This window comes from Muscardinus avellanarius (assembly GCF_963383645.1).
Source record: "Muscardinus avellanarius genome assembly, chromosome: 3".
In the NCBI taxonomy this organism is placed as follows: domain Eukaryota; kingdom Metazoa; phylum Chordata; class Mammalia; order Rodentia; family Gliridae; genus Muscardinus; species Muscardinus avellanarius.
Genome location: NC_137788.1, coordinates 97835607 through 97862584, shown reverse-complemented (window position 1 = coordinate 97862584; position 26978 = coordinate 97835607). Strand labels below are relative to the sequence as shown.

General features: G+C 49.7%; 2 protein-coding genes across 2 annotated transcripts in view; both read left to right on the top strand.

Moving 5' to 3' along the window:
- The window catches only part of SORT1 (sortilin 1), a gene marked incomplete at its 3' end in the record, with an annotated part of 94530 nt that extends 85672 nt beyond the window's left edge, over positions 1-8858 (top strand). Inside the window, exons 20-21 of the mRNA XM_080691488.1 lie at positions 441-578; positions 8834-8858. Of these exons, the coding sequence (XP_080547614.1) occupies positions 441-578; positions 8834-8858 (163 nt within the window). The remainder of the gene's footprint in view (positions 1-440; positions 579-8833) is intronic.
- A 144-nt stretch (positions 8859-9002) lies between these two features.
- MYBPHL (myosin binding protein H like) lies at positions 9003-26489 on the top strand (the record flags this gene model as incomplete). The annotated part of the gene is made up of 8 exons (XM_080691487.1): positions 9003-9147; positions 21179-21267; positions 21723-21918; positions 22096-22235; positions 22366-22525; positions 22610-22746; positions 23768-23954; positions 26368-26489. The coding sequence occupies 8 exons, from the start codon at positions 9003-9005 to the stop codon at positions 26487-26489; spliced, it is 1176 nt and encodes a 391-aa protein (XP_080547613.1).
- Between the last annotated feature and the right edge of the window lie 489 nt (positions 26490-26978).

Below are 26978 nucleotides of genomic sequence, written 5' to 3'. Positions count from 1 at the left end.
AAAGAACTGAATCCTGCCGGGCGTGATGGTGCAGGCCTGTAACTCCAGCACTTGGGAGGCTGAGGCAGGAGGATCACAGGTTTGAGGACACCCCCAGCAAGTAGTGAGACTCTCATCAACCTAAGAAGACCCATTTCAAAATGAAAATAAAAATAGGCTGGAGGTATAACTTGGAAATACAATGTGCCCTGGTTCAATTCCCAGTACCACCAAAAAAAAAAAAAAAAGAATTCAAACCAGAAAGTGAGCACAGCACATGTGATTGAGTCTGACTAGGCAGTGGTGTTCCTGAGAAATGAAAATCAGGCCCTCATCTCATTTCTTGTATTCCCTGTATGTCAGCTGTGCACTTCCTGTGAGTGTACAAACTGGGAGAATCCACAGTGCTGTGAGAAAGGAACCTGCTCACCACGTGCGGCTAACAGGGCTTCCGTCCACAGGTTCCTGGTGCACAGATACTCTGTGCTTCAGCAGCACGCGGAAGCCGATGGTGTAGATGCTTTGGACACGGCCTCACATGCTAATAAGAGTGGTTATCATGATGACTCAGATGAGGTAAGAGTATTTCTTCTTGAGGAGTTGTCAAAAATTTTTTTTAAGTAATTACTCATGATCAAGACATGATGGGGCAAAGGAGGGTATAAGCTAGGAGCAGCGCCTTCATGACAGCAAGGTTTAGCAAGCCAGAAAGTAGACGATTCTTTCAAAATAGGAATGTTTTTCATCTGTCATACGGTGTATAACTGGGCTTGGTGGCGCATGCTTGTAATCCCAGCATTTGGAAGGCTGAGACAGGAGGATCACAGTTCACAGACAGCCTCAGCACTGAGGTCCTTTTCAACTCAGTGAGACCCTGTTTCAAGCAGATTTAAAAAGAGTAAAAAATAGGGCTGGGGGTGTAGCTCGGAGGTAGAATTCTATGCCCCTGGGTTCTATCCCCAGTACTGCAAAATAATTAATAATAATAATAATAATAATAATAATAATAATAATAATATGGTGCATGACTTTCTTTTCAGGACCTCCTGGAATAGCTCTCCAAAGGAGCTGGGACCGAGCCTGGCTGGGACCGACCACAGTACCTCTCACACTCCTGTGGCTCCAGCTGGGGAATACTTTCCTGTTGTGCTGCGAGGGACCCAGCTCTGTTCCTGCTGCTTCCATCAAAGCCAAAAGGAGCTGTTACACTAAAGAAATGCAGGGTGGGTGGGAACCCTGGACTCTTACAATTGGCTCTGAGAAGAGGGGAAAAGTTTAAACTCTTCAACTTTTTATTTCAAGTTCTGTCCTTTTTTGTTTTTTAAGTACGGGCTTTGGGGTTTTGTTTTGTTTTTTGTTTTGTTTTAAGGGAAATGAAATGGAATTTGAAGGGACCGTTTCACTAACCCAACTCTCGTGTGGTCTGCGTGGCATTCATCCCAGAGCATCCGCCCACTCCAGCATCAACTCACAATGTACCTGGTGCTGCCCTGGGCTCTGCCAGCCCCATGAACAACCACAGACACAGAGTTTGGAAACGAGCTGCAGTGACAGCACAGCCCGGCCAGCTTTCCTCCATCTGGGGACAGCCCTGCTCCCGGCACATCCCACACCAGCTCCCGCCCCAGATCCTGTGTGCTTGTCCCTCCGTCCCTCTCCCTCCCTCCCTCCCTCCCTCCCTTCCTTCCTTTCTTCTTCCCAGGGACCATAGACCACAGTGATTTCCCTTTTCCTCTGTTTAATTAGGCAATACCCTTGTTAATTGCCCTTTGGCAACTAACTTAACCATGTGCTTCCAAGACACTAAATCAGGAAAACTCACAGGGCAATATTTTTAACTTGGGGCAGGAAGAAGAGAGCAGCAGAGAACTGACTAGATTTCGCACCTATTAGCGGCGAAGCTCTGGCTGCTGCTGAGCTGGGTCAGGCTGTGCTCTGTGTGCGTGCCAGTGGGCTTGCTCAAGGGCGCTGCGGCTCAGCCTCCCTGCTGGAGCCAAGCTGCGCCATGAGCCACAGCCTCCATCTTCCTCTCGCTCACCCTGTTGCCTCCTGGTTGGACCATAACAATGGCTGTGTTTTTGCCTCCTCCTCAGTTGCTGTTATGCAAGGAGCCAGGACTGAGGTGTTTTCAGATCTATTGGCTTTTTTAAAAACATCAGAATTTTATTACCAGGCTCTCCTTCTCACTCCTTTCCAGCTTTGCCAAGTCATTTGCTGGCATGAAACTTTTGGCTGAATCAATTAAAAACACACTTCTAGTCTGGAGGCTCTGTGTGATACATTCACTTCATATTTTAAATTTAAGGAAGTTTTCCATTTGACATTTTTCCAAATTAAATAAATTATAGAATGTAGTTGGGTGGATTTTTGGGTGACCATATAGTAATGGGAAGCTGTAATGATGCTTTTAATACAGCTTAATATTCGCTATCCAGGAATAAAGTATGGTTGGTCTTAGTCCTACCGTACCTGCTGTGCTGGTCACAGTTTCTCCCAACAATTATGAGTGGGACCTTCTTTGCTATATGTCATTTTGCTGCTAGTTCATTTTGTGGTTAGAGAGTCAGTAAAAAGTAAATGTGCCAAATTAACTTTTGTCAGAATGCAAGAGCAGATGGCTAAGTTCTCTCCTCCCCAGAATGGGTGAACAGCAGCAGGGAAAGAGGGGGAGGGAGTGGATGGAGAATTTTAGAGACTTTGAAACTGCAGTAAAATTAAATTAAGTCAGGGAGTTCTGTTAGAAAATGAATTCAGGGCAGTTTTTGTGAAGAGAATATGAGGGCTACAGAGCACTTGTCTTTTAGTTCATTTATTTTGCATGGTTTTAAATTTTAAAATAATTCCAAAGATGTACCAGCTCACAAATGACAAAAATGTCAGCCTCACCCTTACCCACCCTTACCTCCTGCCCAGAGAGAATTTGGTGCCCAGAAAAGACCTATTTAATACCACACACCTTTTCTCCCAGCAGATGCCCAGACAGATGTGGGTAGATGTGCCAACATACAGCAGTCCTATTAGTTTTAAGATGTAGGAAGGTCATTATTCTCTAACCATAGAAGGTTAAGTTTCTTTGCTTACAGGAATCTCTGAGATTTCCGTAGAACTTGATTTTCAGAACGCTTTCATTCACATTGTGCCATTCACACCCCAAGCACTCTTGTGGTGGCGCTGAGGAACCAAATCAAGGCCGGTGGTCCAGGGGCCCATGTATGGCCAGCAGCACTGGCTGCGTGTCCGGCACCTGAGCGCTGGAGCTGGAGCAGGGCTTCCCCCGCACGCACGACTTGCTGCCCTCCAGGACAGGGTCGATGGCATTTCTCTCAGCACTGTTTAGCGCCTGTTTGTTTTCCTTTTGGAAAACAAGACATTTTGTTATTCTGTCTTTAGTGGCTGAAACCAAAAGTAATGGTAAATGTGAATGTGTTCAGGAACGACCCCTCCTCTGGAGTCTCCATAGGCAGCCCCTCTCCAGCCCTTTCTACTCTGGGCTGGCTGCGTAGCTTAAGGACTGCCATCAAGACTGGCTCCTTAGCTAGTTAACTTTCTGTGTCAGCCTGCTCACTCATACTCATGTGCCCTCAGCCAGAGAGTAAAACAGTCTAAATCCATTATAGCGTCTAAAAAAACAAATTCTAATTTGTCCTACTCAGATTAGGAGCAACATCCTTTACTTGAAGATAAAGCCTAGCGTGGCTTTGGGTAAACTCCCAGGTGTGCTGGTAACAGAAAGGATTATTTCTGTAGGCATGAGCATTGAAATTTAGCATCATTACATTTTTAGGTAGGTCAAGCATATCAGACAGTACAAAGTGGTCTGAGCTCTTAAGTGCAGAACTCATCAGCCTTCCTGTGCAAGACCTGGGGGGCTTTGGGGTTTTACTGAGACCAGTAACCATGCATTGAATGTGAATATTACTCGGAAGAGTAGAAGCCTTTGAAGAGTTGTGGCAACTGGGGGTGGGATCTGGATCTTCGGCAGGGTTTCTTTTTTTGGCAGGCTGAACTTTTGAACTGCTGCCAGCCTCTGACTAGACTTACAGGTGTGTATCTCCCTCACTCTTAGGTTTCCTCAGGGTCTCTGCCTGGCAACACTGCCTTTCATCCCTGATGGATTAGTCATGTTCTGGCCGCCTCCAGCTCCTGCACTGGGCCTCTAACCATAGCGGGACATCCCAAAGCCCTCGTCAGGGTACCAGGGTGCAGAGAGGGGTGTGGGCCATCCACAGCAGCCCAGGGCGACAGGGCTCCAGTCCTTTAGTTACTTTACAGGCAGAGCATCTGGATAGAGTCTCTCTCCTAGGAGAGCTCTGAGGGGCCCTGCCCTTGTGCCCAGCTCTCTCCGTGTAAAGCCACAATACTTGGAAGTATTAAAATAGGAAGGGATATAGCTTCTCAACTTTCCACCACCTTCCATCCAGCAGGAAAAATACCATGGACTCAAATGTCCTTTGATCAAAACCAAAGTTTAAGATTTGCCATACACTGTAATGACAGGGAGGGCCAGAGTCTGCAGGTGGCAGACTTTTCTGCTCTATCTGCCCCCGGCTGGCCCAGCACAGGCAGCTCAGGAGCAGCCCCCGCCCCAGCAGAGCCCAGGCCCTGCCCTCAGGAGGGCTGAATGAAGTAGCAGGAGCTTGTGGACTTCTTATGTCACATCATAATAAGAATTAGAACATTAATTTGAAATTCAATAACTTGCTGAATGCATTTTCACACCAGTCCATTCTTAAGCATCCTTGTTTATATGGAATAACAAACTAACCTGTACCTTTCTGTACATGTGTACATATGTACATGTAAAGGCTGTATAGTGTACATGTTGATGATTTGTTGATATGCCCCAAATCTTTCACGCAGTCCCACCCTCCGCATGCCCTCAGTTGTGGCCAGGTGACGTAGTGTCCGCGGTGGTTCTGCACCCCCGTTTGAACCTCCAGGGAGGAGGGTTTGGGTCACACTCTCCTTATCCTCATGCACAGAAATGCTCAGGGTCCCCATGTGCCTGCTGTCCACTCCCTCATGTCTCGTTCCCCTTCTGAGCATGTGGTTCCTCCCCGAGGCACGGAAGAGCTGCCTCCCTTTGAAGGTGTAAAGCAGTATTAAGATCATTACTGCATGTGTGCTAAAAACCCAAGTTTTCTTTTCCCTCGAGACAGAAAGTTGCATGTGAGGTGGGATAATCAAGTTTCAATGACCTGCATCAGTTCCATAGCAAAGCCAAACCCCATAATGAAATCCCACAAAATGGAAATAAAACTGAAATTTCCTTAGCATTGTGTAAATAAATCTGGATGTGTTTAACTTTTTACTGGTAATTTTCTGTATATTTGCAATATTTGGGTTAGAAATAAAGAAGACTGGACTTTATTACCTGAGCTACTGAGATGACTCAGCTACAGTTTGTTAACAGGATAGCTTTTTCTATTTTCTAGCTTTTTTTTTTTTTTCCAGTATTGGGGATGGAACCCAGGGGCATTCTATCTCCAAACTACGCACTCGCCCTATTTATTGTCCTTTACTTTGAAACAGGGTCTCCCTAAGTTGTGGAGGGCCTAAGTAGCTGAGGCTGGCCACAAACCTTAATCCTCCTGTCTCAGCCTCCCAAGTACTGGTATTACAAGTGTGTGCCACCACGCCCAGCCAAATTTCTAACTTTAAAAGTCAAACTCTGGCAATCAGAAAAGAAGCCAGTTAGAGTCAGGGCTGCCAGGTGTGGTGGCACACACTTGTCATCCCAGTGCTTGGGATGCTGAGACAGGAAGATCTCAGGTTTGAGACTAGCCTCAGCAAGCAGTGAGACTCTCATAAACCTATCAAGACCCTTTTTCAAATAAATATAAAAATAGCCAGGTGTAGTGATGCACGCTTGTAATCCCTGCACTTGGGAGGCAGAGATAGGAAGATTGCGCAGGTTCTCCTCTCTGGCTTAAGAGACCCTGTTTCCAAATAAAATATAAAATAGGTCTGGGAGTGTAGCCTGGAGGTAGAAGGGTTCCATCCCCAGTACCACCAGTAAATAAATATAAAAATAAAATAGATGCCGGGCGTGGTGGTGCACGCTTGTAATCCCCGCGCTTGGGAGGTGGAGACAGGAGGATCACGCTGGTTCGAAGCCAGCCATGCTGGTTTAAGAGACCCTGTTTCCAAATAAAAATATAAAATAGGTCTGGGAGTGTAGCCCAGAGGTAGAAGGGCTTCCAGGAACCCCAGTACCACCGAAAGAATAAATAAATAAAATAAAATAGAACGAGGTATAGCTCAGAGGTATAGCTTTGGGTTCAATCTCCAGTGCGTAAATAAAGACCCAAGGGTGGAGCCAGGCATAGTGGGGAATGTCTAACCCCAGCACTTGGAAGGCTGAGACAGGAGGATCACAGGTCTGAGGACAGCCTCAGCAAGCAGTGAGATTCTCATTAACCTAGAAGAGACCTTGCTTCAAAATAAAAGTAAAATAATAGGGCTAGAGGTGTAGCTTGGAGGTAGAAGAATGCACCTGAGTTCAATCCCCAGTATGAAAAAAAAAAGAAAAAGAGTGCTGTACCTTTAGAGCACAACAGATACTTGATACTGCATAGGGGGAATGACTCCCCAAAATAGTAAAGTTTCCCCTATAAATAGTCTGGTTTTCTTGTTCTTTATTTTTCTTGTTCTTTACACTCTTAAAGATCTACCTCCCTTGGCGTTTGCAAGGCCAGCTCTCGTTCTCACCACCAGAAAGTCTAGCTTCTCACCTTCAGTCTGACCATGAGCCTTCTCTGGTTTCTGTTGACACTCTCCCTTCTGGACACAGCAACACATCATTATTCTCCTACATCGTGTTCCCTGTAGGAGGTTTGACAAAGAATGACACTAGAAGTTGAACTTTAAAGCCAGGCGTGGTGGTGCATGCCTGTGATCCCAGTGCTTGGAAGGCTGAGGTGGGCAGATCACAAGCTTGAGGACAGTGTCAGCAAGAAGTGATCCTGTTTCAAAATTAAAGAATAAAATAGCGCTAGGGGTGTAGCTCTAAGGTAAAATGCCCTGGGTTCAGTCCTCAGTACTATAAAAATAAATTAAAAAAGAAGCTGAACGTAGACTACTGTTGGGCTGCGCCCTTGTGTTTCTCTTGCTGCTCCTGCCTGTGGACCTTTAGAGTGGTAGCTCTTCTTCAAACATTGCCTGCAGGAGAGACTCCTGCCCACTTTCTTGAGCCTTTATCACCCTGCCATTCTGGACCAAGATTTCCATTTAATATTTCAGCATCTTGGTCTGGAGATGACAAAGCAAAGCTTGAAGGGGCCACCCTCTGGTGGGAGAGTTCCTATCCCGTGGGGTTATCCAGGGTAGTTTTTTGTTTTTGTTTTTGTTTTTTGCAGTACTGGGAATTGAACCTAGGGGCATTCTACCTCCAAGCTACCCCACAGCCCTGTTTTTATTATTATTATTATTATTATTATTATTATTATTATTATTATTTGTTTTGAAACAGAACCTCACTAAATAGCTGAGACTATCTGTGAATGATCCTCCTCCGTCTCAGCCTCCCAAGTACTGGGTTTACAAGCGTGAGCCACCATGCCCAGCTATCCCTTGAATTAGGGACTACTTGTACTTCTGGGGCCTCGGCTGGGTCAGTCAGGCAAGAGGAATAGATCAGAGAGACCTTCACATTAGTTCTGATATGTCACAGGTTCAGCCTTTTACCAACCAAACCAGATGCAGAGGACAAGCCCACAGCCACGCTCTTCAGCCACTCAGCCCCCATCAGCAAGTTCCTCACCCTGAAAGATATCTTCATGTTTCCCCAGACCACAGACCCTATCCGCTCTCAGCGACTTAGTGAGACCCTGTTTCAAAATAAGGAATAAAAAATAGGGCAGGGGGTGTAGCTCTGAGGTCAAATGGCATCCTCAGACCCGCAAATAAAATAAAAATAAAACACAGAGGGGATAGCTTTTGGAGATTGATAAATGGGAGCACAATAGGGAACCAAATTGTTTGGGACACACAGCACGAGTAGGCGATGTGCCATGCGTGCGGGCTGGTGGTGCGCCTGCCGTCCATCCTTTCACCCTCAGCACAGTCGTGGCCTCAGCGTCCCTCGTTTCATAGACCCGCAGCTGGAAGCCACCAGCTGCATCCAGGAGTCACATGTCCCTGCGAGGAGCCCTCCTCTCTCCGCCTGCCCTGGCTGCCTCTCACTTCTCTGATGCTTCACCTCCTAGGAAGGGAGCCATTGACAGCTTTCAAAGGGAGAAGTGCTGGCCTGGCCTAAAAATAGCTCCCATTATCGAGCATTTAGTCCCCTACACTCTGCTAAGCACTTTACAGAGATTACCTCTCTTAATCCTCCCAACAACCCTATGGTTATTATTATCTCAATTTTACAGATGAGGAGACACACGTAAGAGAGAGTGTGGGGACCGGGAAGGTGGCTCCGTGGTAGAGCGCTGGCCTAGCAGGCACTAGGCCTGGGTTTGATGCCCAGCACCTGGTGTGTAGCAAGCCACGCAGCTAGCTGGCAACAGAGCCCAGTGGTAGGTGCTGCCCACCCACCACTGCCCTGCGCTGCCTTTGGGGGACTGGGACGGGGTGGGGGGGAGGAAGCAGGTGGCGAGGGAGGGGAGGGCCCTTACAGTGCTGAGATGCAGGGAGCAGCTAAGTTGGGCCTGCAAATCAGCAGGCCCTGCTGGATGAGAAGCTGAGATGCCATCCAATCCTCCCAGCAGGAGCCAGCAGTCCCTCCTGGATGGTCTGTGCTCAGGCTCTTCCCTCCCTCCCAGTGCTGTGTGGGGTGTCATCTCTCTGCTGAGATAACAGGGCCACCTCTGGCTATTCTAGGCTGCTCTCTGATCTTCCTCTCCCACCCTAGCCTCTATTTCACCCTTCGGCTGTGAGGAGGCGGCTGGGGAAGGCCAGCCCACTTACATAAGCCTGTGCTGGGACCCTGGGAGGCCAGCCTGGGAGCAGGTGCTCAGCCCCTCCCTCACCACCAACAGTGAAAATCTTCCCCTGGAGCCCAGCCTCAGGGTAGGCCCAGCATGGAGGCAGCCACAGTTCTGGAGGGAGCCTCAGGCTGCAAGCTGAAGGTAGCAGAAGCCAGCCCAGCGGATGCTGAACTACCACAGGCCTCCCCTGGACAGGGGCTGAGCAGCCCCACTCCCCAGCCACTGCCCGCTGTCGAAGGTGAGCCCTGGCTGCTGGCGAGGGGGAGGCGCTGGCAGCGGGAGCTGGGGAGGATTCCCTACTGCCCTGACTGGACCTCCTGAGTTTTTCGCAGAGCTTGGACTTTAAAGGGTCAGAGCTAGGGATACAGGATCATCCATCGAAGCCCCACTCTCCCTGAGTTCATGCTTGCTGCCCCAGTGTCTGCCAAATTTGTGCTTTTTAGCTGAGAAGTCAGTAGATAGTGTGTGTGGCGCTTTATAGTGACTTAAAACCATCTGTTAATATTTTTACCTTTAAAGAATATCTGTCACAGGGACTGGGAGGGCTGGATGTTCTGATAGGCATCAGGGAGGGCGAGGTAGCAGCCACCTGAAAGCTGCAGCAGCGGGGAGGCCACTCGCCTCTCCCGACCGACCTCAGACCTGCCCCAACACCTGCGCTGGCTCCCCAGGGAAGTCCTGGCCTTTCAGAGTCTGGGGTCCAGGGACACAGAACCTTCTGGGAGAAGCATTTGCTTTCCTTCCGCGATGGTCTCAGCAGAGGGATTCTCGGACTGGCTGAGTGGTGTTCGGTTCCCCTTCCAACCCCAGGCTGCCCAGGGCCTGCCCCGACCCCACTGAGGGAGACTTTGGCCCCATAGTCACCTACGCGGCCTCTGGGATTCAAGTGCAGCTGTGTCTCCCACTCCCCTGGCTCAGCAGACCCCAGATGGAGAGCAGAAGTTGGCTCTCTCCTCCTGCAGGTCAGAAGCAGCCACAGGGCTGTGCTGAACCCATAAGACAGCTGCTCAAAGTCCCAGCTTTGGGGACCATGAAGTCTTAAGTGGAAAGGATGCCAAGACCACAAAACAGAAATGCAGGGGAGGAAGAGGTCGGGGGAGAAAAGACATTTTGAACTTGCAGGCAAAGACCTGGGCCCCATTCCCAGTGTTGCCACCGGCAGCTCTGTGACCTTGGACGGTTAGTTGACGGCTCAGTTTCAGTTTTCTCTCCGTGAAAAATGGTGATTGCTAAAACATCTACCTGGTGAGGTAGCTGAAAGGATTGTTGAGATGGTCCCAAGAGCCTTAGAAGAAATGAACCAACATGTGAATAAATAATACTTATAAGTCACATGTGCAGGCCAAAGAAAGGTTCAGCCTCCATTTAGGGGGATGCAGGGAAGCTCCCCACCTCTTATTATCCTAATAAAATAGAGATCAGGTTCTCAAAGGTTGATTTTGTTTTGTTTTGTTTTGTTTTGTTTTGCAGTACTGGGGATGGAACCCAGGGACCTTCTGCCTCTGAGCTACACCCCCAGTCCTATTTTTTATTCTTTATTTTGAAACAGGGTCTCACTGAGTTGCAAGAGGCCTCACTAAGTAGTAGCTGAGGCTGGCCCCGAACTGCGATCCTCCTGTCTCAGCCTCCTGAATGCTGGGACTACAAATGTGCACCACCACGCCCGGCTTTCAAAAGCTGTTTGAATGTTAAAAGCAGAGAGTTGGTCCCGTTGAAGAAGTCAGGGGAGCAGAAGTTATTGTGACCAAACAAAGCTGAGGTCACTGAGGCAGAAAATCACTGTCTTCCTCCAAATAACACAAAGAACAAGTCACAGGCAAAAGAGATAAGAACCAGGACTACTGACCGCACAGAACCCTGGGGGCGGGCGCCCATCCTGCCTGGCTTCTGGGCTCTGGCTGCAGCGTGTGACTTGTTGGGCAGCTGGCTCCTGTCAGCCCCTGGCCATGTTCCCCAGGGGCCGCCTCCAGCCCCCAACCCTTGCGGGAACTCTGGACACCGCAGGTTGCTACCACTGGCCAGCCGCTCCACCTGGTGGTACCCCAGAGGTAACCAGGTTAAGGACACCCTTTGAAACTTGGCAAGGTATACACACACCTGTTAGCTGCTTGGAAAAAGAAAATATGAGTTCACATCCTAGCTCTGTCCTGTTGCCCCAAGCGAGGCGACCCACCTCTCAGGGCCCCAATTTTCTCACCTGTGAATGAGAAATTGAACATTTGTGTCTTAATGCGGGAGCACGTGCACATGTGCGCGCCCATGTGTGTGTGTACATTTGTGTATGTGTGACTGGGGATTGAACTGAGGGCCCTCTACCACTAAGCTACTCCCTCAGCCCTTTTACTTTTTTTGTTTTGAGACAGGGTCCCAAATAGGATATTTGCCTGTCATCCCAGTGCTTGGGAGGCTGAAACAAAAGGATCACAGGTGCACGGCCAGCCTCCGCCACTCAGCGAGACTCTCACTCAACCTGTGGACTCTTGTTTCAAAATAAAAAGGGGGTTGTGGTGTAGCTTGGAGCTGGAATGCCCCTGGGTTTACCCCCTAGTATCAAAATAAAAAAAATAGAGAGTAAGTGGGTCTTAGACACCAGCAAGATCATCAGCTGAGACTGCAAAGGAGAGGGGTGGTGTCGGGGTTTTAGAAGAGGAGGTGCGCACTACAGGAGCGGGAAGCAGAGAGAACTGGGGGCTTGAGGAGAATCTGCCAAGGGGGCATCCCTGCGGGGACAGCCCTCCACTTCAAGTTGGTATTGTTCATATTTTTCTCCTTATGCTTGTCTGTGCTGACGCAGACCCTTAAACTTTAACTCATTAAGTCCCAAGTTTCCAATTCTGTGAACTTATTTTCATTCTTTTTTTTTCTTCTCGTGGGTCTGGGGATGGAACCCAGGGGCATTTGACCTCCGAGCTACACCCCCTGCCCTGCTTTTTATTCTTTATTTTGAAACAGGGTCTCACTAAGTTGCGGAGGGCCTCACTAAGTAGCTGAGGCTGTCCGTGAACCGCGATCCTCCGGTCTCAGCCTCCCGAATGCTGGGATTAAAGGTGCATTAAAATAGCCTGGAAACATAATCTAAAGCTTATATATCCTTTACATATACATATGTAAATGGGAATATATGTGTAGTATATATGTATATATATTCACACACTCTATTCATTCGCCTATTACTTTTCAGAGCAACAGAACTTAAAACATTCATTTCAAAAGTTACCAAGCTGGGTGTGGTGGCGCACATTTGTAATTCCAGCCCTGGGAAGCTGAGACAGGAGAATCCCGCAGGTTCAAAGCCAGCCTCAGCTACTTAGTGAGGCTCTCAGCAACTTAGTGAGACCCTGTTTCCAAATAAAATATAAAAGAGGTCTAGGAGTGTAGCTGGAGGTAGAAAGGCCCTGGGTTCCATCCCTAGTACCACACACACACACACACACACACACACACAGTACCATACATGGTTTCTTTGTTGCTCAATTTAAGTTTATACAGGTGTCCCACTCCTTTGGGGGGGGGGACTGAACATGTTAATGAGGCTGGGTATTGACAGAGGGCGACAGATTTCAGGGATTGGATGAGAGCATCCCAATGGCCTGGACCCGCCTGGGCTGAGAGGGCTGCGGGACACGAGCCGGGCGGGGCGATGGGATGAAGGACCACGGGTCTCAGCTCACTGGTGCTGGAGCATCGCTCGTGGAGTGGCAGCGTTGGAGGGAGGGAGCCGCAGAGACCGCAGTCGCCGGGGTACGCATGCCAGCGGATGACAGATAGATTCAGAAGCAATGGCTGTTTTTTTCCTAAGCATAAGAACTGAAAATAAATGTCCCTGTTCAGTGGACAATTCCCTTCTGTGCAGCAAATCAAGGATGTGGGCCTCTTCCTTGCGGGGTCTCGGCCATTCCTGAGGCCCGTGCTCATCTGCACACGGAGCAGAAGGAAGACGTGGAGAACTCACTTCTTGTAAGCCTTGACCTGGAAGTGGTTCCTACCACCATTTCCACTCACATTTCCTTGGCAAGAACCAGTCTCATGGTCCAAAGCAAGTGAACTGGAAATGGCCCCTGGCTGGGCAGCGCCTCCCAGAGACGCGAGGAAGGGGTTGCAGCAGTTCGGGTGGCCAAGTGAGGTCTCTGACACCAAGGTGTTGAGAGAGTGGGACACTCTCCATTCAGATCATAGAGGGGCTGCTGCTCCTGGGCTAGAGAATGACCACGGGTCCAGCGGCTGAAACAGGGCAGGAGGAAGGGTTGGAGGAGCAGCAGGCGGGGATGGGAGGGGCCCTGCAGGGCTGGGAATCACCAGAAACTAGGACTGGAGCAGCGGGTGAGAGACAGTCAAGGGAGGGAGGGACTACGGAGTCTTTATCTTGGAAAGTGTATGTTTCTGTGTCCTTCGTGTTTCTGATCTGAGTTGCGTGATCTTTAAGGAGGTGACACACTGGTCCATCACCAGGTTCTCTTGGGGGCACCTCATTCCTTTCTAAGGTCAAGGCTGAGGCATCTGTGAATGTTTCTCAAAGAAATGCTGGAAATCTTTTGTTTGGAAGTCATAGCTGGCCTTGGGCATTTGCCTTCTTTGGGGAATCACTGACTCACACAGGCATGTGTGTGTGCACTCACACTCATACACACACATACACACACACTCACACACTTAGGGTAACTATCAGAAGGAATAGGAGGAATTTTCTAATCAGAAGCAGTCAAGATCTTCGGACTTGAAGTAAGCTACTCTATATATTTCTGAATTAGACAACATTCTGTCTGAGAGAAAGAATGTTGTAGTCCTTAAGGACTTTTTTTTTTGTGTGTGGGGGGGGGGTCTGGGGATGGAAGCCAGGGGCATTCAACCTCCAAGCTACACCCCCTGCCCTATTTTTTATTCTTTATTTTGAAGCCGGATCTCATTGAGTTGCAGAGGGCCTCACTAAGTAGCTGAGACTGTCCGCAAACCGCGATCCTCCAGTCTCAGCCTCACATATGCTGGGATTACCAGCGTGAGCCACCACGCCCGGCCTCTCAAAGGACTTTTTGAAATGCCTTTCCCCCAAGACTCTGTGAAGGGGAGAAAACCAAACCATGCCAGCCAGAGAGGAGGTCAGAGACAGCCTAGGCTGCAGGCTGCAGGCTGCGGGCTGCGGTCACATCCGTCCTGGCATCTGAGGAAGAGAAAGACCTTGAGTGTGTGTGTGGGGGGGAAGCAGTGCCCCAAGGTCAGTACAATTTACACCTCGCCTCACTGTGGAGGTGTGAAGACCGAAGCCCTCTACTAAGACACAGCGTCAGGTTGCTGCTGGGTTGAGAACTCAATGCTAACTGCCAAACCCTTTCCTGTGTGTGTGTGGGGTGGGGGGTGCTGGGGATTGACCCCAGGGGCTTTCTACCTCTGAGCTATACCCCTAGCCCTGTTTTATTTTTTTATTTTCAAACAGGGTCTCACTAAGTTGCTGAGAGCCTAAGTAGCTGAGGCTAGCCACGAACCTGCGATCCTCCTGTCTCAGCCTCCCAAGCGCTGGGATTGCAGTTGTGTGCCACTGCACCCCGCTTGTCTTCAGGCCTTTTGTCAGCCTCAAGCCCGGGCTAAGCACACACTGGTGGGCAGGCAAGTGGACAGATGGGCCACGCTCAGAGGGTGGATGTGAAGGCAGGAGTCTCGGGTGACAGGTGCAACTTTGCAACTAGCCAGGAGAACTCCAGCAAATCAGTTCCCCTCTCTGAGTCCTTTTCTTCCAGTGCAGGTATTCATTGAGCCCTCCATAACGATGCCAGATATCAGAGCTTCTGACTGGTGACAGCAGAAATGAAATATAACCAAGCAGCCCAGGGTGCTGGCACATGCCTGGAATCCTAGTTCTTTGGGGGGACTAAGACAAGAAGGCCGCGGATTTGAGGGCAGCCTCAGCAACTTAGCAAGACTCTGTTTAAAAAAAAAAAAAAGTAAAAACGGCTGGGGGATGCCGGGCGTGGTGGTGCACGCTTGTAATCCCCACTGTTGGGAGGCGGAGACAGGAGGATCGCGCAGGTTCGAAGCTAGCCATGCTGGCTTAAGAAACCCTGTTTCCAAATAAAACCTATAAAATAGGTCTGGGAGTGTAGCCCGGAGGTAGACGGGCTTCCAGGAACCCCAGTACCACCAGAAAAACAAAACAAAACAAAAAAAGGGCTGGGGGTGTAGCTCAGAGGTAGAATGTCCCTGGGTACCTGAAGTCTCAATACTTGAGAGGCTAAGACAGGAGGATGGCAGGCTCAGGGATAGCCTCAGCTACTTAGTGAGGCCCTTTGCAACTCAATGAGACCCTGTTTCAAAATAAAGAATAAAAAAATAGAACTGGGGGTGTAGCTCAGAGGTAGAATGCCCTTGGGTTACATCTCCCCAGTACTGAAGAAAAAAAAAAATCAGGCTAGAGGTTTATTTCATGGGTAAAATGCCTTTAGGTTCAAGCCCCAGTACAAAAAAATAAAAGAAAAAGAATGAAAGAAAGGAAGGAAGGAAGGAAGGAAGGGAGGAAGGAAGAAAATCAAGCCAACAAGTATGAACACAGGCAACACTTTAATCGGGGGTAGGGGGTACCTTCGATGAGGAGAGAGAGCACAATGATGAGGCTGCCCCCAAGGGAAGGAAGGGCAATAGAGTCGCTAGCATGGGCAAAGGAAGGTCTGGTGATTTTGATTGGGCACGAGTGTGATAATTTTAAGGCATCTTTTCCTTGTGGAAGATATATATCAATAGTTATTTAGGGTATTCTTTTTTGTGTGTGTCTGTGAGTGGTACTGGAAATGGAACCCAGGAGCACTCTACCTCCAAGCTATACCTCCAGCACCATTTTTTATTCTTTAGTTTGAAACAGGGTCTCACTGAGTTGCAGAGGGCCTCACTAAGTAGCTGAGACTGTCCGTGAACCATGATCTTCCTGTCTCCTCCTCCCAAATGCTGGGATTACAAGCGTGCACCACCATGCTGGGCTAGGGTATTCTTTTTTAAAATAGTATGGGAGATTGAATCCAGGGGTGTTCTACTTTGAGCTACATGTCCCATGTATTTTATTTTTTTTATTTTGAAACAAGGGAGTTTTCACTAAGTTGATTAGAGTCTCACTACTCCTTGAGGTTGTCCTTGAACCTGCAATCCACCTATCTCAGCCTCCTAAGTACTAGGATTACAGGCATGCACCAAGTTTATTCTTGAAGATGTTATAACATCAGTATTTCAGCTTGTGATACATTGCTAAAAAATGTGGGAGAGGAGAAAAGAAAAAGAAACAAAAGTATGGCAGGTTTTGAGTGTGTGTGTGTGTGTGTGTGTGTGTGTGTGTGTGTGTGTATTTGTGGTACTGGGAGTGGAACCCAGGGGCTTTTCTACCTCTGGGCTATACTCCAGACCTATTTTATACTTTATTTGGAAACATGGTCTCACTAAGTTGCAGGGAGCCTCACTAAGTAGCTGAGGCTGGCTTCGAACCTGTTCGGTCCTCCTGTCTCAGCCTCCCAAGCGCGGGGATTACAAGCGTGCGCCACCACGCCCGGCTAGTATGGCAGTTTTAAAGAGTGCAAGTCCAGGGAATGGGGCCTTGAGTGTTTTTTCTTTCCTTTCCAAGTGCCATTCTAATGAGTGACACCAGGGGCTGAGGCCTGGGGCCTTCTCTTCTGTGTCCGTGGTCGTCCCTTACTGTCTCAATGACTGGGAGTCCGTAGGCAGCTCAGGGGACAGCGAGCTATCTTCTGCCCAGCCCTCTCCCCAGCAAGTGTGACTCTCCTTTCCACATACAGCCCTCTTTTTCAAAAAGCCCTGAACTCACATCCGCCTATTTTTGACTCTTGCTGGGCTCTGGCCAAGATGGTCTGGGGGGGGTGGGGTGAGGCCGCTTCACACAACACTTCTTCTGTTCTCCCAGCCCCACCCTCAGCCGCGGAAGTCAGCAGGGGGCACCCAGAGCAGGGTTACCACAAGGTCACCGCAGGGTCCGTCAGAGCTCTGTGTGCTGGTGTTCACTTACCCAGGACCGGCGATCTCGAGGTGGTGATGGAAGGAAGGAGGGTGGTCTACAAATTGAGGTGTAGAAAGAGCACAGTAGAACCTCTGTTCATTTTGTATAAATGTCATCACTTGCCAAGCGTGGTGACACACGCCTGTCATCCCAGCGCTTGGGAGGCTGAGACAGGAGGACCGCACAGATTCGAAGCCAGCCTCAGCTACTTAGTGAGGCTCTCAGCAAGTTAGTGAGACCCTGTTTCAAAAAAAAAAAAAAAAAGAAAAAAAGAAAGAAGGCTAGCTGGGTGTGATGGCACACGCTGGTTATCCCAGCATTTGAGAGGCTGAGACAGGAGGATCCTGGTTTGTGGACAGCCTCAGCTACTTAGCGAGGCACTTTGCAACTCAGTGAGAACCTGTTTCAAGAATAAAAAGACTAAAATACAAGGCTGGGGGTGTAGCTTGGAGGTACAATGTCCCCCTGGTAACACACGCACACACACACACACACACACACACACACACACACACGGGATGACACTGTGGCTTGGAGGTAGGTTCAATCCCCAGTACAAAATACATACATACACACATACATTTATTTATTTATTTATTTATTTATTTATTAATTTGGTGGTACTGGGGTTCCTGGAAGCCCTTCTACCTCTGGGCTACACTCCCAGACCTATTTTTTATATTTTTATTTAGAAACAGGGTCTCTTAAGCCAGCAAGGCTGGCTTCGAACCAGCGGATCCTCCTGTCTCCGCCTCCCAAGCGCAGGGATTACCGCCGTGCGCCACCATGCCCGGCCCACATACATATATTTAATGTCATCACTTGACTCTTTGCCTTAAACGGAGTATTGGTGGTGCGCCCTTATAATCCCAGTATGTGGGAGGCTAAGAAAAGAGAATCACAGAATCACAGATTCAAGGCCAGAATCTGTGATTCTCTAGATCCCACTTCAAAATAATAAATAAATAAAGTTAACCACAAAAGAGGAAAGAAAAAAATATTTACTTTAGATGCTGTACAAACTTAAACAGTTCAGGCTGTAAGTCAACACACTCGTGTTGGGGTGCATGCTCAGGAGTGCGTTTACAGGGAAACGTGTGTTATCAGAGTTTGGAGCCCAGGTCAAGCTGTCAGTCACGCTGCTTGCTGCAGGAATGCTCCAGGGATGGAGCTTTTCCAACGGCTGGGAATGAATTTTGGCAGGGAGGAACCGCGGCACTGTCACGCCTACTACAGGACAACAGCAGCGGCAGAGGACTGCTCTGCTTAAGAAAGGAGCAAGTAGTGGCCCCGGAAGGTGGAAAATGGGTCGTCTTAGCCTGCCCTAGGAGGAGCCGCGAGGATCTTGCACTTGGCAGCCTAGGTAGCCCGAGTTATCCTCAGGAGGAGAGAGACAGTGCCTGGCCATTCTCCACACCCTTCCCCAAGGTTCCCAAGGTTCTCCTGTCTTTATTCTGGAAGCCAATAAATGTTGTCTAATCTCCATTCCTCACTGGGACAGGTCTGGGAGACCAAGGGGGGGGGGTGAGCACTAGACCTAATCTTTCCCAGATTTTGTTTGTACAAAGTGATCCTCCGCCAACTGGAAGAACACCACGCATGCGTGTGGGAGCGGGGCGGCCACCAGGGGGGGCCTCCCTCTGTGGTGACGTCACTGCAGGCGGGGAAAGCGGCGTCTGCAAGTCACACCCATTGGAAGTGGCCTGAACAAAGCAGCACCAGTGCAGAAGGGGGCTGGAAAGACGGGCCAAGGGCCTGGGTCGGCCTGTGTATAAACCGAACAAAATCCAGGCTGATTGGAAAGCTAATACTTGAAAGTTAAAACTTAAAAGGAGCCGGGCGTGGTGGCGCACGCTTGTAATCCCAGCATTCGGGAGGCTGAGACTGGAGAATCGCGGTTCGCCGACAGCCTCAGATACTCAGTGAGGCCCTCTGCAACTCAGTGAGACCAGGTTTCAAAATAAAGAATAAAAAATAGGGTAGGAGGTGTAGCTCGGAGGTCAAATGCCACTGGGTTCCATCCCCAGACCCGCAAACAGAAAGAAGGAAAGAAAGAGAGAAAAAGAAAGAAAGAAAGAAGTGGGGCTGGAGGTGTAGTTTGGAGGTAGAATGCCCCTGGGTTCCATCCCCAGTACCGAAAAAAAAAATTTTTAATTTAGAAATTAAAATTAAGCCGGGCGTGGTGGCGCACACTTGTAATCCCTGTGCTTGAGAGGCTGAGACAGGAGGATCGCACAGGTTCAAAGCCAGCCTCAGCTACTTAGTGAGGCTCTCAGCAACTTAGAGAGACCCTGTTTCCAAATAAAATAGAAAATAGGTCTGAGAGTGTAGCCCAGAGGTAGAAAGCCTCTGGGTTCCACCCCCAGTACCACAAAAAAAAAAAAAAAAAATTAAAAGGAGTGTCAGGCTGGGCTTGGTGGCAAATGTCTATTATCTTAGTGATTCAGGAAAATCACAGGCATATCATAAGTTCAAGGCCAGCCTGGGCCATTTAGCAAGACCCTATCTCAAAATGAAAAATGGCTGAGGGTGCAGTTCAGTGGTAGAGTGCTCCTGGATTCTACCCCTAATACCACAAAACTGTGTGTGTGTGCGTGTGCGTGTGCGTGTGTGTTACACCCCCAGACAAATTTTATTTCTTTTATTTTTTTGGTGGTACTGGGGTTGGAACCCAGGGGCCTTCTACCTCCGGGCTGCACTCCCAGACCTATTTTATATTTTTATTTGGAAACAGGGGTCTTAAGCCAGTGCGGCTGGCTCCGAACCTGCGCGATCCTCCTAGTATTGGGAATGGCCTAGGAAGATTTGAGAAAGCTCTGATTATTAATATATTTCAGAAATAATTGTGTCGAAATGGCAGCAGACCTGGAGAGAGAAAGGCTTGGCTTTGGTCAGGAAGCCAACAGCTATTGAAACTTAGATTGACTTAGCTAAAAGTAATTAGCAAGTCAATAGGAGAGGGGAGCTAGGGCTTACTCTGTCTAAAGATAGATCTACATGATTAGATAAGTTAGCTAGGATGGAAAGAAGGGTTGATCATCACTGAAAGGAGACACCTTGCCACACCTTGCTGGGGGAGGTACCTTACAGGGACGTTTACTATGTCAGAATTATGTAAACAAGATGGAGGTCATGGGTATAAAAAGTCCGGTCCACGTGCCGTATCTTTGGGGGTGGTGAATTGGCTCGGACCACCCCCCCCATGCCATTCTGGCATAGGGCTGTAACTATCTTCTGTATTTCTATCTTTTTATGTTTTTGTTTCTTTGGAGAGTTTTCAGGGAATTATTCCCTGGGGTCTAACAAAGATCCCTGGGGACAGTTTCCCAAACTGTCTCAGCCTCCCAAGCACAGGGATTACAAGCGTGCGCCACTACGCCCGGCCAAATTTCATTTCTTATTTGGAAACAGGGTCTCACTAGGTTGATGAGAGTCTCACTACTTACTGAGGCTGTCCTTGAACATATGACCCTCCTGTTTTAGCCCTCCTAGTACTATGATTACAAGCGTGCACCACCACACTGGGATTACCACAAAACTTTTTTTTTTTTTTTTTTTTTGGTGGTACTGGAAGCCATTTTACCTCTGGGCTACACTCCCAGACCCAGACCTATTTTTACATTTTTTATTTGGAAACAGGGTCTCCTAAGCCAGCGCGCGTGGCTGGCTTCGAACCTGCGCGATCCTCCTGTCTCTGCCTCCCAAATGCTGGGATTACAAGCGTGAGCCACCACGCCCGGCTAACCACAAAACTTTTTAAAAATTAAAAAATTTTGAGCCGGTCGTGGTGGCGCACGCTTGTAATCCCAGCATTTGGGAGGCTGAGACAGGAGGATCATGCAGGTTCGAAGCCAGCCTCAGCTACTTGTGAGTCCCTTTGCAACTCAGTGAGCCCTTGTTTCAAAAAATAAAAAATAGGGCTGGGGGTGTAGCTCGGAGATAGGATGCCCCTGGGTTTCATCCCCAGTACCAAAATAAATAAATAAATAATTTGTAAATGTATTGGGCTCACATTCCAGTGCTCTCTCTGAAGAGACTTAAATGCCCTCTTGCGGCTGGTTCAGCTGATCACTCCTCCCTAAGTGTCAGCAAGACCATGGGAGTGGGCTGTGGATGCCGCGGGGGCCTGGGTCCATTCCCAACACTGTCAGAAGAGAGACAGTGGGAGCAGTTCCAAGACAGGGGATTCACTTGATGAAGGGTGCTTGGGCCACCATCCACAGAGTGCAACTAGTGCAGCAGCCACTTCCTCTGAGTATCTGTCTTTTGTTCTCTTTCTATTACTCAGAACACCCCAAGATCTGGCTACCTCGGGCCCTGAGGCAGACCTACATCCGGAAGGTGGGGGACACAGTGAACCTGCTTATCCCATTCCAGGTGATCACTGCCAGCCCCATGCTGGGACCAGGCCACGGTTCTGGTTTGAAAACAGATACTGAGAGTCCCAGCAGTGGAGTAGGCTTCCTGGACTTGAAGGGGAAAGGCTGAAATTCCAGAAGTCTAAAGCCAAATAACCCATGAACTTTTCATTCCCGAGGGTGGTTTCAGCCAGGGTCAGCGGCCCCCAGGCAAGGCTAGTCCATGCCATTCAGTCTGCAGAGGTCTGGGAAGCGCTCTCAGGAGTTTGAGCAGAGGCTGAAAGCCACGCCCTTCCCCGTGATCGGGGCTGTTGCTGAAGTCCCTGAAAGAGCACACCACCCTCTAGCTCAAGGAATTCACAGCTGCCAGTCAGGCGGCTCTGAGGACCTGGGCAGCTCCGACCCTACCACAGCGAGGGTAGGGGGGTTCTGAGGCCTCCGGAGCCCCTCGACTCAAACGCCCGCATTCCTCAGGGCAAGCCCAAACCTCGAGCCACCTGGACACACAACGGCTGCGCCTTGGATACTAGTCACGTGAGTGTGAGGAACGGGGACAGCGACTCCATCCTCTTCATCCGAGAAGCCCAGCGGGCCGACTCGGGCCGCTACCAACTCTCCGTGCAGCTGGGCGGGCTGGAGGCCACAGCCACGGTCCATCTCCTGGTGATCGGTAAGGTGGGGGTGGGGGGCTAGGTAGTGCCCAGGAGCCCCCTCTCCGGGTGAAGAGGGGCCACCTTGGGGACACAGTGGTGGGCAAGGGGAGGGTCTGAGCTGAGCAAGGGGCCAAGGCACTCTGGAAGTGACCGCTGGGTGGCACGGTGCTCACCCCGTGGCTCTGCCCTTGCAGAGAGGCCAGGCCCTCCTCAGAGTGTTAAGCTGGTGGATGTCTGGGGTTCCAATGCGACCCTGGAATGGACACCTCCCCAAGATACAGGCAACACAGCGCTCCTGGGATACACTGTGCAGAAGGCCGACTCCAAGTCTGGGGTGAGGCCGGCTGGGGAGGAGGGAGGGAGGAACGGGGCATTCTGGAATGGGCCTCCGTGGCAGCTCCACGCGGGATGAGTTCACGGAGCCGGTGTCTCACACACCGCGGCATCTCCCTGGGGTCCTGCAGCTGTGGTTCACCGTGCTGGAGCGCTACCACCGCACCAGCTGCGTTGTCTCTGACCTCATCGTCGGCAACTCCTACGCCTTTCGTGTCTTTGCTGAAAACCAGTGTGGACTCAGTGAAACGGCCCCCATCACTGCAGACCTCGCCCACATCCAGAAAGCAGGTACTGAAGGCGCAGAGACTCCGCGCTGGAGGGACTAGGAGAGCGGAAGCGGGTGGGCTCTCAGACGCTGCCTCATTCCCGTAGCTGCTGTTTACAAGACCAAGGAGTTCACCCAGCGGGACTTTTCAGAAGCCCCGAAGTTTACCCAGCCCCTGGCAGACTGCACCACAATCACGGGCTATGATACCCAGCTCTTCTGCAGCGTCCGCGCTTCTCCCAGGGTGAGTGGGGGTTCTGGGGCCGGCGTGGGGTGGTGGTGCTGCTGCTGAGCTGCGTCCTGCTCCTGTCCCAGCCTGACCTCAGCCACGCCACCAAGCAAGCTAATTTCACGGCTTCTACCTTCGCCACTTTCTGCCTCTTCAGCAGCAGGTCGTTAAGGAACAGTCGAGATGTTGGACTTCAAGATGCACCCACGCGAATGATGTTTCCTTTTAGTGTTGGTTGGTCCTAGACAAAGATGTCACTTCCTGACCTGCTAACACCGGGCACGAGTGTTGAGTCCTATCTGGTGTGAGTGGTGGGGTCCCGCGGTTTGTCCTTCCTTCCCTGCCCCATATAGCATCTGATCAGGGCTCCGCACGTGCCAGCTGCTTAGAGTTCAGCCTCTGGCCAGAACTTGAGTAAGGTTTTCTTTTTGTGTGTATGTGTGTGGCACTAGGGACTCAACCCAGGGGCATTTTACCTCTGAGCTACACACCCCCGGCCCTATTTTAATTTTGAAGCAGGGTCTCAGTAGGTCGATGAGAGTCTCACTACTTGCCGAGACTGTCCTCGAACCTGTGATCTTCCTGTATCAGGCTTTCAAGTACTAGGACTGCAGGCTTTTGCCACCACACCCAGCTTTGAGCAAGATTCTCTACTTAACAATCGAGTCTCTGTACTTCACCACATGAATGCTCTTTACCAAGCACCATTTGGGTTATGAATGCTAGGCCGGACTGCATAGAGATAACACCTTGGAAGGCAGGTCCAATAAGCCCACTCTGGAAAATACTTTCTAGTCGGCCGTGGTGGCGCACTCTTGTCATCCCAGCGTTTGGGAGACTGGGACAGGAGGATCGCGGTTCACAGACAGCCTCGCTACTTAGGCCCTCTGCAACTCAACTGGAAGGGAAATTGTTCTCTACAGTATCAGGGCAGGGAGCCTTCCAGAAAGCCATTCCAGACAAGCCTGGGAAGCAGAGTCCCAGACATGAGCACAGAGGAGCCGTTAGTTCTTCCTCCCGCGTCTTTATCTTCCAGCCCAAGATCACCTGGCTGAAGAACAAGACGGATATCCAAGGCAACCCCAAGTACCGAGCCCTCAGCCGCCTGGGAATCTGCTCCCTGGAAATCCGCAAGCCCGGGCCTTTTGATGGAGGCATCTACACCTGCAAGGCGGTGAACGCCTTGGGGGAGGCGTCTGTGGACTGCAGGGTGGATGTAAAAGGTAAGCGCAGGGAGAAGAGTGCCTGGGGGCCCTCTCCCCACCCTACACAAGTCAGTGGCCAGAGGCCGTTACTCCTCCACCACCCCTGCCCACGGCTTGGCTTCATTAGAATGTTTGAAGAGACATGTTTAGTAGGCTCTCCGTCACAATTCTGTAATGCAGAAAGAATCATAAGCCGGGCATGCTGGCACAGGCTTCTAACCCCAGCATTTGGGAGGCTGAGACCGGAGGATGGTGGTTCGCGGACAGCCTCAGCTACTTAGTGAGGCCCTCTGCAACTCAGTGAAACCCAGTTTCAACATAAAGAATAAAAATAGGGCAGGGGGTGTAACTTGGAGGTTGAATGCCCCTGGGTTCCATCCCCAGACCCACAAAAAAAAAAAAAAAGAAAGAAAGAAAGAAAAGAAAAGAAGAAAGAAAGAATCATTATTCCTGTTTAGCAAAAGGGAAACCTAGAGCACAGGGAGGTAACTGGTTTACCCAAGGCTTTCAGTGATGCTTAGTTGAGGAGCTGGCCCTGCAATGGTGAGGGTCCCAAGGTGCCAATCCTTACTCATGTGGTTTTTCTTTAAGATGGACAATCTTCTGGCTTCGTCCAGAAAAACTTCAGCTGTTCACTGGGCTTTATTTTATTTTCCTTTCTGGTTTGCTTAAAGGCAATATTACCCATCCTCCCTGCTTTTTTTTTTTTTTTTTTTTGTGTGTGTGTGTGTGTGTGTGTGTGGTACTGGGGGTGGAACCCAGGGGCTTTCTACCTCTGAGCGATACCCCCAACCTGTTGGGTTATGAATGCTAGGCCGGACTGCATAGAGATAACACCTTGGAAGGCAGGTCCAATAAGCCCACTCTGGAAAATACTTTCTAGTCGGCCGTGGTGGCGCACTCTTGTCATCCCAGCGTTTGGGAGACTGGGACAGGAGGATCGCGGTTCACAGACAGCCTCGCTACTTTTTTATTCTTTATTTGGAAACAGGGTCTCACTGAGTTGCAAAGGGCCTCACTAAGTAGCTGAGGCTGTCCACGAACTGCGATCCTCCTGTCTCAGCCTCCCAAGTTCTGGGATTACAAATATGCGCCACCATGCCCGGCTCTCCCCGCTTCTTTAAAGTGCTTATAATTCCAGGATGTGGGAGGCTGAGATAGGAGGATCGCAGGTTCGTGGCCAGCCTCAGCTACTTAGGGAGGCCCTCTGAAACTTAGACCCTGTTTCAAAATAAGCAATAAAAGAAGCATTAAGGTGCAACCTGAGCCAGGCATGGTGGCGCACGCTTGGAATCCCAGTACTTGGGAGGCTAAGACAGGAGGATCCGGGTTTGCAGACAGCCTCAGCTACTTAGTGAGGCCCTTTGCAACTCAAGTGAGACCCTGCTTCAAAATAAAGAATAAAAACAGGGCTGAGGCATAGCTCGGAGGTAGAATGACCCTGGGTTCCAACTCCAGTACTGCCAAAAAAAAAAAAAAGTACAATCTGGGAGTGTCGTGTAGCTCAGAGGTAGAATGCCCCTGGGTTCAATCCCCAGTGCTAAAAAAAAATTCTTCATTTTTTTTTATCCATCCCTGTCATCTTGTTCCAATTGCCATCATTGTAGCTAGCCTGTAAGTACTCTGAGGGCAGAGAGTTCTCCCAATGTCCGGCCTAGTTTCAGACACTCAGTGGGCACTGCCTAAATGTTTGTTGCATAGATCAGGATTGAATGGGCTTTATATATACGAGCACCACGGACTTGCCAAATACCTAAAATAAAATATCCCCTCTCAATGTTCTGAAAGAATGTTTCCCAGAGATTTCTGAGATGTTAACATTGCAAAATGTCTGCATTCTTGCAGCTCCTAATTGAGGCTACCTCCAAGGACGTGGTGCCCAAGCACGGTAAGGAAAGAGGGGCAGGGCGCCTCCAGAGATTGTTTCATGTTTATGGCTACTGTTGCTGAGTCTGGGACAGATGTGTATTCCTGAGCCTCTCAGCCATGTACAGTTGGTGACCACTGTTTTAAAAAGTTAACACTAACTGGGTCAGGGTGGCACATGCTTGTAGTCACAATACTTGGGAGACCGAGACGGGAGAATTGCAGGTTTGTGGCCAACCTCAGCTACTCAGTGAGGCCCTCTGCAACTCAGTGAGACCCTGTTTTCAAATAAAGAATATAAAATAGGGCTGGGGGTATAGCTCAGGGTTAGAATGACCCTGGGTTCCATCCCCAGTACCGCAAGAGAGGGGGGTGGAGGAAGGTAGGTTGTTTGTTTTTTGTACATAAACTGAGGAGTAAAGTGAAAAAGCAGCTCTTGAGAGAATGAACTCCCAGTGTCTCCCTGAGCTGCAGCTCCTGACTGAGAAACACTGGCAGTGATTTCAATCCCCTAAGCCTTTTACTTAAGCCCATCACTGATCTGTAGCAAATGAAAAACCCTAAGGGAAGATTAAAAGCACAGACTCTCAGGAGCGCCCCGGCCAGCTGGCTGCGGAGACGTCGTGTCTCTTCCTCTCTATCAGGGTAGGTAAGGAGCTCACAGCACAGGTCCCAGGGACGTCCTGAGCGCTTAGCGTCCTGGCTGTGTTCCGGCTGTCGCCATGATGGCCACCACATACCCTTTTCTTTTCAGGGTCTCCAGGAAGCCCAACTGTGGCAAGATTTTGTTCTTAAGGAGCTTCAGCACAATGTCTCGTTTAGAATAAACAAATCTGTTGATCCTCAGTGTATAAGTGTCTGATTGAGCTTTCCCATAGGGGGGAAAAAAACACTTAGAAGGTTGGAACTCTGCTGGGTGTGGTGGACCACACCTGTACTCCCAGTATTTGAAGGCTGAGAGAGGAGGATCTTGGGTTCCAGGCCAGTCTCAGCAATCTAGCAAGACCCTCGGCAACTTAGCGAGCCCCTGTTTCAAGTAAAAAAATCAATCAATCGCCGGACGTGGTGGCGCACACTTGTAATCCCCGTGCTTGAGAGGCGGAGACAGGAGGATCGTGCTGGTTCGGAGCCAGCCTCGCTGGCTTAAGGGACCCTGTTTCCAAATAAAAAAAATAC